Source organism: Oncorhynchus keta, chromosome 34, assembly GCF_023373465.1.
Source record: "Oncorhynchus keta strain PuntledgeMale-10-30-2019 chromosome 34, Oket_V2, whole genome shotgun sequence".
NCBI lineage: Eukaryota > Metazoa > Chordata > Actinopteri > Salmoniformes > Salmonidae > Oncorhynchus > Oncorhynchus keta.
In genome coordinates, this window is record NC_068454.1 from 76,839,021 (window position 1) to 76,849,020 (window position 10,000).

The 10,000-nt window shown below is 45.6% G+C and overlaps 1 protein-coding gene across 2 annotated transcripts in view; it reads right to left on the reverse strand.

The window, feature by feature from the left end:
- LOC118379399 (protein kinase C alpha type-like) overlaps positions 1-10,000 on the reverse strand; it is a 52,848-nt gene that overhangs the window by 33,443 nt on the left and 9,405 nt on the right. For both annotated transcript variants that reach the window (XM_052494973.1, XM_052494974.1), the window contains 4 exons: positions 9,880-10,000; positions 5,680-5,836; positions 4,921-5,116; positions 4,438-4,656 (listed from right to left, as the gene is read on the reverse strand). The exon at positions 9,880-10,000 is cut by the window's right edge and continues 8 nt beyond it. In XM_052494973.1, coding sequence (XP_052350933.1) covers positions 4,438-4,656; positions 4,921-5,116; positions 5,680-5,836; positions 9,880-10,000 — 693 coding nt within the window. The remainder of the gene's footprint in view (positions 1-4,437; positions 4,657-4,920; positions 5,117-5,679; positions 5,837-9,879) is intronic.

Sequence of the window (10,000 nt, forward strand, 5' to 3'; positions counted from 1 at the left end):
CATCTCTTTCCCTCTCCCCTCTCTCTCCCTTTCTCTCCCCCTCTCTCTCCCTTTCTCCCCATCTCTCTCCCTTTCTCCCCATCTCTCCCTTTCTCCCCCCTCTCCCCCTCTCTCTCCCTTTCTCCCCATCTCTCTCTCCCTTTCTCCCCATCTCTCTCTCCTTTCTCCCCCTCTCTCCCCTCTCCCCATCTCTCTCTCCTTTCTCCCCTCTCTCCCTTTCTCCCCATCTCTCTCTCCCTTTCTCCTCTCTCTCCTTTCTCCCCCTCCACCTCTCTCTCCCTTTCTCCCCATCTCTCTCTCCCTTTCTCCCCTCTCTCCCTTTCTCCCCCCTCTCTCTCCCCTTCTCCCCATCTCTCTCTCCTTTTCTCCCCTCTGTCCCTTTCTCCCCATCTCTCTCTCCCTTTCTCCCCCCTCTCTCTCCCCCTCTCTCTCCCTTTCTCCCCTCTGTCCCTTTCTCCCCATCTCTCTCTCCTTTTCTCCCCCCTCTCTCTCCCCCCTCTCTCTCCCTTTCTCCCCTCTCTCCCTTCTCCCCCCCCTCTCCCTTTCTCCCCATCTCTCTCTCCCTTTCTCCCCCCTCTCCCCCCTCTCTCCCTTTCTCTCCATCTCTCTCTCCCTTTCTCCCCTCTCTCCCTTTCTCCTCCCCACTCTCTCTCTGTCTCTTCTTTCTTTAGGTCGTATCTATTTTTCTTACATAAGCGTTTATTCCTCTGTAGACTATCTGCCAGTTATGAACAGAACAAAAAGGAGTTCCAAATGTCCCTTCAAATAGTACATTATAGACTGGAGTGTGTGTGTGTCTGTCTGTGTCTACAGACAGGTGTGTTATGTTTATTACAGTGTGTCTACAGACAGGTGTGTTATGTTTATTACAGTGTGTCTACAGACAGGTGTGTTTTGTTTATTACAGTGTGTCAACAGACAGGTGTGTTATGTTTATTACAGTGTGTCTACAGACAGGTGTGTTATGTTTATTACAGTGTGTCTACAGACAGGTGTGTTATGTTTATTACAGTGTGTCAATAGACAGGTGTGTTATGTTTATTACAGTGTGTCTACAGACAGGTGTGTTATGTTTATTACAGTGTGTCAATAGACAGGTGTGTTTTGTTTATTACAGTGTGTCTACAGACAGGTGTGTTATGTTTATTACAGTGTGTCAATAGACAGGTGTGTTATGTTTATTACAGTGTGTCTACAGACAGGTGTGTTATGTTTATTACAGTGTCTCAATAGACAGGTGTGTTTTGTTTATTACAGTGTGTCTACAGACAGGTGTGTTATGTTTATTACAGTGTGTCAATAGACAGGTGTGTTTTGTTTATTACAGTGTGTCTACAGACAGGTGTGTTATGTTTATTACAGTGTGTCTACAGACAGGTGTTATGTTTATTACAGTGTGTCTACAGACAGGTGTGTTATGTTTATTACAGTGTGTCTACAGACAGGTGTGTTTTGTTTATTACAGTGTGTCAACAGACAGGTGTGTTATGTTTATTACAGTGTGTCTACAGACAGGCGTGTTATGTTTATTACAGTGTGTCTACAGACAGGTGTGTTATGTTTATTACAGTGTGTCTACAGACAGGTGTGTTATGTTTATTACAGTGTGTCAATAGACAGGTGTGTTATGTTTATTACAGTGTGTCTACAGACAGGTGTGTTTTGTTTATTACAGTGTGTCTACAGACAGGTGTGTTATGTTTATTACAGTGTGTCAATAGACAGGTGTGTTTTGTTTATTACAGTGTGTCTACAGACAGGTGTGTTATGTTTATTACAGTGTGTCTACAGACAGGTGTGTTATGTTTATTACAGTGTGTCTACAGACAGGTGTGTTATGTTTATTACAGTGTGTCTACAGACAGGTGTGTTATGTTTATTACAGTGTGTCAATAGACAGGTGTGTTATGTTTATTACAGTGTGTCTACAGACAGGTGTGTTATGTTTATTACAGTGTGTCAATAGACAGGTGTGTTATGTTTATTACAGTGTGTCTACAGACAGGTGTGTTATGTTTATTACAGTGTGTCTACAGACAGGTGTGTTTTGTTTATTACAGTGTGTCTACAGACAGGTGTGTTATGTTTATTACAGTGTGTCAATAGACAGGTGTGTTTTGTTTATTACAGTGTGTCTACAGACAGGTGTGTTATGTTTATTACAGTGTGTCAATAGACAGGTGTGTTTTGTTTATTACAGTGTGTCTACAGACAGGTGTGTTATGTTTATTACAGTGTGTCAATAGACAGGTGTGTTATGTTTATTACAGTGTGTCTACAGACAGGTGTGTTATGTTTATTACAGTGTGTCAATAGACAGGTGTGTTTTGTTTATTACAGTGTGTCTACAGACAGGTGTGTTATGTTTATTACAGTGTGTCAATAGACAGGTGTGTTTTGTTTATTACAGTGTGTCTACAGACAGGTGTGTTATGTTTATTACAGTGTGTCTACAGACAGGTGTGTTATGTTTATTACAGTGTGTCAATAGACAGGTGTGTTATGTTTATTACAGTGTGTCTACAGACAGGTGTGTTATGTTTATTACAGTGTGTCAATAGACAGGTGTGTTTTGTTTATTACAGTGTGTCTACAGACAGGTGTGTTATGTTTATTACAGTGTGTCAATAGACAGGTGTGTTTTGTTTATTACAGTGTGTCTACAGACAGGTGTGTTATGTTTATTACAGTGTGTCTACAGACAGGTGTGTTATGTTTATTACAGTGTGTCTACAGACAGGTGTGTTATGTTTATTACAGTGTGTCTACAGACAGGTGTGTTTTGTTTATTACAGTGTGTCAACAGACAGGTGTGTTATGTTTATTACAGTGTGTCTACAGACAGGCGTGTTATGTTTATTACAGTGTGTCTACAGACAGGTGTGTTATGTTTATTACAGTGTGTCTACAGACAGGTGTGTTATGTTTATTACAGTGTGTCAATAGACAGGTGTGTTATGTTTATTACAGTGTGTCAATAGACAGGTGTGTTTTGTTTATTACAGTGTGTCTACAGACAGGTGTGTTATGTTTATTACAGTGTGTCAATAGACAGGTGTGTTTTGTTTATTACAGTGTGTCTACAGACAGGTGTGTTATGTTTATTACAGTGTGTCTACAGACAGGTGTGTTTTGTTTATTACAGTGTGTCTACAGACAGGTGTGTTTTGTTTATTACAGTGTGTCTACAGACAGGTGTGTTTTGTTTATTACAGTGTGTCTACAGACAGGTGTGTTATGTTTATTACAGTGTGTCTACAGACAGGTGTGTTATGTTTATTACAGTGTGTCTACAGACAGGTGTGTTATGTTTATTACAGTGTGTCTACAGACAGGTGTGTTATGTTTATTACAGTGTGTCTACAGACAGGTGTGTTTTGTTTATTACAGTGTGTCAACAGACAGGTGTGTTATGTTTATTACAGTGTGTCTACAGACAGGTGTGTTATGTTTATTACAGTGTGTCTACAGACAGGTGTGTTATGTTTATTACAGTGTGTCTACAGACAGGTGTGTTATGTTTATTACAGTGTGTCAATAGACAGGTGTGTTATGTTTATTACAGTGTGTCTACAGACAGGTGTGTTATGTTTATTACAGTGTGTCAATAGACAGGTGTGTTTGTTTATTACAGTGTGTCTACAGACAGGTGTGTTATGTTTATTACAGTGTGTCAATAGACAGGTGTGTTTTGTTTATTACAGTGTGTCTACAGACAGGTGTGTTATGTTTATTACAGTGTGTCAATAGACAGGTGTGTTATGTTTATTACAGTGTGTCTACAGACAGGTGTGTTATGTTTATTACAGTGTGTCAATAGACAGGTGTGTTTTGTTTATTACAGTGTGTCTACAGACAGGTGTGTTATGTTTATTACAGTGTGTCAATAGACAGGTGTGTTTTGTTTATTACAGTGTGTCTACAGACAGGTGTGTTATGTTTATTACAGTGTGTCTACAGACAGGTGTGTTATGTTTATTACAGTGTGTCTACAGACAGGTGTGTTATGTTTATTACAGTGTGTCAATAGACAGGTGTGTTATGTTTATTACAGTGTGTCTACAGACAGGTGTGTTATGTTTATTACAGTGTGTCTACAGACAGGTGTGTTATGTTTATTACAGTGTGTCAATAGACAGGTGTGTTATGTTTATTACAGTGTGTCTACAGACAGGTGTGTTATGTTTATTACAGTGTGTCAATAGACAGGTGTGTTATGTTTATTACAGTGTGTCAACAGACAGGTGTGTTTTGTTTATTACAGTGTGTCTACAGACAGGTGTGTTATGTTATTACAGTGTGTCAACAGACAGGTGTGTTATGTTTATTACAGTGTGTCTACAGACAGGTGTGTTGTGTTATTACAGTGTGTCTACAGACAGGTGTGTTATGTTTATTACAGTGTGTCTACAGACAGGTGTAGGTGTGTTTCAGTACCTTTCCGAAGCTGCCTTTTCCCAGCACCATGAGGAAGTTGAAGTCCTGGAGGCAAACCCTGGGCTTGACCGGTCCTGCAGGTAGGGTGGCCAGACAGGGGACTGACGGGGCTGAGGGGGACAGGACAGACACGGGGACAGACACAGACACAGACACAGGGGCAGGCCTCAGGGAGGGGGGGAGAAGGGAGGGGGGAATAGCATCTAGACCACTAGGCTCCTATTGAAGAGAGGAGGGGGGGGGGGGGGGCTTAGTTATAATAAAACTGTCACACACATCAACACACACACAAACCTGCAATGTATGGATTTTAATGAAGCACTCCTGCACCCTGGTGGCCAAAGTGAGGGAACTCACACACATTTTGTTTGGTCATTCTCCGAGTCTAAATATACCTATATATACCAATAGTTATATATAATAAATGTATTCTATAACTCTAACTACACTACCCATAATCCACTGCATGAGAGTATGTCTTACATTTTCGTCAGGGACAGGCATGTTGTAGTACTCTCCCTCATCCTGATCCAGCAGTTTGAACCAGCCGCTAACTGAGTGACGGAATATCTCGCTCACTCCGAACGACAGCGATCCCATGAAGTCATTGCGAGACGTACGATCCCAATCCCACACCTCCACCGACAGACGACGGTCCCACTGCCGCCCACGCACCGAGCTGGGGAGAGAGGTGGGAGTGAAAGAGGTTACCGACCAGGTATCCGACCTCCAGTCATCTGCACACCTCAAGACCATGTCAGTCCACTGAGATAAAGCTGGGGCTAACACAAGTCTAGTTCCCTGTGCAGAGTTCCCAGAACTACTGGTACACACACACACACATACACACACACACACACACACACACACACACACACACACACACACACACACACACACACACACACACACACACACACACACACACACACACACACACACACACACACACACACACACACACACACACACACACACACACACAGGCATGCACACACACACAGGCACGCACACACACACACACACACACACACACACACACACACACACACACACACACACACACACACACACACACACACACACACACACACACACACACACACACACACACACACACACACACACACACACACACACACACACACACACACACACACACACACACACACACACACACACACACACACACACACACGCACACACACACACACACACACACGCACACACACACACACTCACAAGGTGAAGCTCTCGTTCCAGACGGGGTTGAGTGTGGAGCGGATAGTCTTGGTCTTCTGTTTGCTCTGGCTCTTGGGGTCAGGGATTAGTTTGAGCTTCACGTAGGGGTCAGACAGACCGTTGGGGTCCATGGGGATCAGGTTACGAGCCTCCCGCACTGAGGGGGGAGAGAGGGGGGTGGAGCGACAGAGGGAGGGAGTCAGACAATGGATAGCATAGATGGCCATACAGATGCCATATCTTAATTTGAACCAGTTTTTCACAGCAGGAAAATAATCCTGCAGCAACAGGCAATGTGAATATTATGTGGATTATGATGAATGTACATTTTTTGTAGGAGATGATACAAATTGTTTGAGGGCAAATCAAGTCTGAAATTACAAACTTTCGAATCCTTTCTTTTTAAACTTGAAAACACTACAAGTTTGCAATTCCTTCTGTGCATGAAAATTCCTGCTACAACAGGATGATCAATTTAAGATTTGGCATCTGTCGATGCACCACAGAGAGCATGACTTGTGGGAGTGTGTGCCTGTATTCAGCTCCTCCACTCCGCCTAGTGGTCAGTACCTGACAGTGCGAATGGTAGAGTGACATCAGTGGTGGAAAAAGTACCCAATAGTCATACTTGAGTAAAAGTAAAGATACCCTAATAGAAAATGACTCAAGTAGAAGTAAAAGTAAAGATACCCTAATAGAAAATGACTCAAGTAGAAGTAAAAGTAAAGATACCCTAATAGAAAATGACTCAAGTAAAAGTAAAAGTAACCCAGTAAAATACTACTTGAGTAAAAGTCTAAATGTATTTGGTTTAAATATACTTAAGTATCAAAAGTAAAAGTTTAAATAATTTCAAATTCCTAATATTAAGCAAACCATATGGCACCATTTTCATATGGATATATTTTTATGGATAGCCAGGGGCAGACTCCAACATTTAGACATCATTTACAAACAAAGCATGTGTATTTAATGAGTCCACCAGATCAGAGGCAGTAGGTGTCACGCCTTGGTCTTAGTATTTTGTGTTTTCTTTATCTATTTGGTCAGGCCAGGGTGTGACATGGGTTTATATTGTTGTGTTTCGTATTGGGTTTTTTATAGGCATTGGGATTGCGGCTGAGTAGGGGTGTCTAGCATAGGCTTGGCTGCCTGAGGCGGTTCTCAATCAGAGTCAGGTGATTCTCGTTGTCTCTGATTGGGAACCATATTTAAGTAGCCTAGGTTTCACTGTGTGTTTTGTGGGTGATTGTTCCTGTCTGTGTTTGTAGTCACAAGATAGGCTGTATAGTTTTTCACGTTTTGTTTGTTGTTTTGTATATATTTGTTATTTCATGTATCGTAAATATTTCATTAAAGAACATGAGTAACCACCACGCCGCATTTTGGTCCGACTCTCTTCCAACAGACGAACGCTGTTACAGAATCACCCACCACACCCGGACCAAGCAGCGTGGTAACAGGCAGCGACAGCAGGAGCAGCGAAAGGAGGAATGGACATGGGGGGACGTTATGGACAGCAGGAGTATAGAGTATACAACTTGGGAGGAAATAGACAGGTGGGCGGTCGACCCAGAGAGAGTGCCAGAGCCCGCCTGGGATTCGCTGGAGCAGTGCGAAGAGGGCTATAGGAGAATGGAGTCGAAGAGAAAAACACGGCGGCGCAGAAAGAAACCTGAAAGTCAGCCCCAAAAATTGATTGGAGGGGGGATCAGGGAGAGTGTGGCAGAGTCAGGATTCAGACCTGAGCCAACTCCCCCTGTTAATCGTGAGGAGCAGCGATCAAAGGACTTCTGGACTTGGGAGGAGATATTGGACGGAAAAGGACCCTGGGCACAGCCTGGTGAATATCGACGCCCCAAAGAATAACTGGAGGTGAAGAAAGCGGAGAGGCGCTGGTATGAAGAGGCAGCACGACGACGCGGATGGAAGCCTGAGAGTCAGCCCCAAAAATGTATTGGGGGGGGGCTCACAGGGAGTATGGCTATGCCAGGTAGGAGACCTGCGCAAACTCCCTGTGCTTACCGGGGGGCTAGAGAGACCGGGCAGGCACCGTGTTATGCTATGGAGCGCACAATGTCTCCAGTGCGGGTGCATAGCCTGGTGCGGTACATACCAGCTCTTCCTATTGGCCGGGCTAGAGTGGGCATCGAGCCAGGTAAGGTTGGGCAGGCTTGGTGCTCAAGAGCTCCAGTGCGCCTGCACGGTCCGGTCTATCCAGAGCCACCTCCACACACCAGTCCTCCTGTGGCAGCTCCCCGCACCAGGCTTCCTGTGCGTGTCCTCGATCCAGTACCACCAGTTCCAGCACCACGCACCAGGCCTTCAGTGTGCCTCGCCTGTTCAGCGCAGCCAGAGCTGCCAGCCTGCATGGAGCAGCCAGAGCTGCCAGTCTGCATGGAGCAGCCAGAGCTGCCAGTCTGCATGGAGCAGCCAGAGCTGCCAGTCTGCATGGAGCAGCCAGACCTGCCAGTCTGCATGGAGCAGCCAGAGCTGCCAATCTGCATGGAGCAGCCAGAGCTGCCAGTCTGCATGGAGCAGCCAGAGCTGCCAATCTGCATGGAGCAGCCAGAGCTGCCAGTCTGCATGGAGCAGCCAGAGCTGCCAGTCTGCATGGAGCAGCCAGAGCTGCCAGTCTGCATGGAGCAGCCAGAGCTGCCAGTTTGCATGGAGCAGACAGAGCTGCCAGTCTGCATAGAGCTGCCAGTCTGCATGGAGCAGCCAAAGCTGCCAGTCTGCATGGAGCAGCCAGAGCTGCCAGTCTACATGGAGCAACCAGAGCTGCCAGTCTGCATGGAGCAGCCAGAGCAGCTAGATCCGCCAGTCAGCCATGATCTTCCAGATCTGCCAGTCAACCAGATTATTCCAGATCTGCCAGTCAACCAGACTCTTCCAGATCCGCCAGCCAGCCAGGATCTACCGGAGCCAACTACCTGCCTGAGCTTCCTCTCAGTGCTGAGCTTTCTCTCAGTGCTGGGCTTTCCCTCAGTGCTGGGCTTTCCCTCAGTGCTGGGCTTTCCCTCAGTGCTGGGCTTCCCCTCAGTGCTGAGCTGCCCCTCAGTCCCGAGCTGCCCCTCAGTCCCGAGCTGCCCCTCAGTCCCGAGCTTCCCCTCAGTCCCGAGCTTCCCCTCAGTCTCGAGCTTCCCCTCAGTCCCGAGCTACCCCTCAGTCCCGAGCTGCCCCTCAGTCCCGAGCTGCCCCTCAGTCCCGAGCTGCCCCTCAGTCACGAGCTGCCCCTCAGTCCAGTGGGGTTCTGGGTGAGGACTACTAGGCCATGGTCGGCGGCGAGGGTGGACTATCCCAGGACGCGAAGGGGAGGAACTAAGACATTTATGGAGTGGGGTCCACTTCCCGAGCCGGAGCCGCCACCATGGACAGACGCCCACCCGGACCCTCCCTATGGTTTTGAGGTGCGTCCGGGAGTCCGCACCTTAGGGGGGTTCTGTCACGCCTTGGTCTTAGTATTTTGTGTTTTCTTTATCTATTTGGTCAGGCCAGGGTGTGACATGGGTTTATTTTGTTGTGTTTCGTATTGGTGTTTTATAGGCATTGGGATTGCGGCTGAGTAGGGGTGTCTAGCATAGGCTTGGCTGCCTGAGGCGGTTCTCAATCAGAGTCAGGTGATTCTCGTTGTCTCTGATTGGGAACCATATTTAAGTAGCCTAGGTTTCACTGTGTGTTTTGTGGGTGATTGTTCCTGTCTCTGTGTTTGTAGTCACAAGATAGGCTGTATAGTTTTTCGCGTTTCGTTTGTTGTTTTGTATATATTTGTTATTTCATGTATCGTAAATATTTCATTAAAGAACATGAGTAACCACCACGCCGCATTTTGGTCCGACTCTCTTCCAACAGACGAACGCCGTTACAGTAGGGATGTAGGGATGACCAGTGTTTTGTGTTCTGTTGATAAGTGCATGAATTGGACCATTTTCCTGTCCTGTTCAAAATGTAATGAATACTTTGGTTGTCAGGGAAAATGTATGGAATAAAAATAGTACATGATTTTCTTTGGGAATGTAGTGAAGTAAAAGTAAAAGTTGTCAATATTATATATAGTAAAGTACAGATAGCCTAAAAAATGACTTAAGTAGTACTTTAAAGTATTTTTACTTAGTACTTTACACCACCGGGTGACAGAGACATGTAACCCCTGTCTCTATCAGTAGTTAGGGACAACTCTTCTAAACCCTTAGTTGTGACCTGTGATGAAGATGTCCTCGTTCTCTCCCCGGACGGTCAGGTGGATCCTGCCTCTCTTCTCTGTATGATCTTGACCACACAGGCTGGGCACCAGGCTCTCACAACGCTTGTGGACATTCAT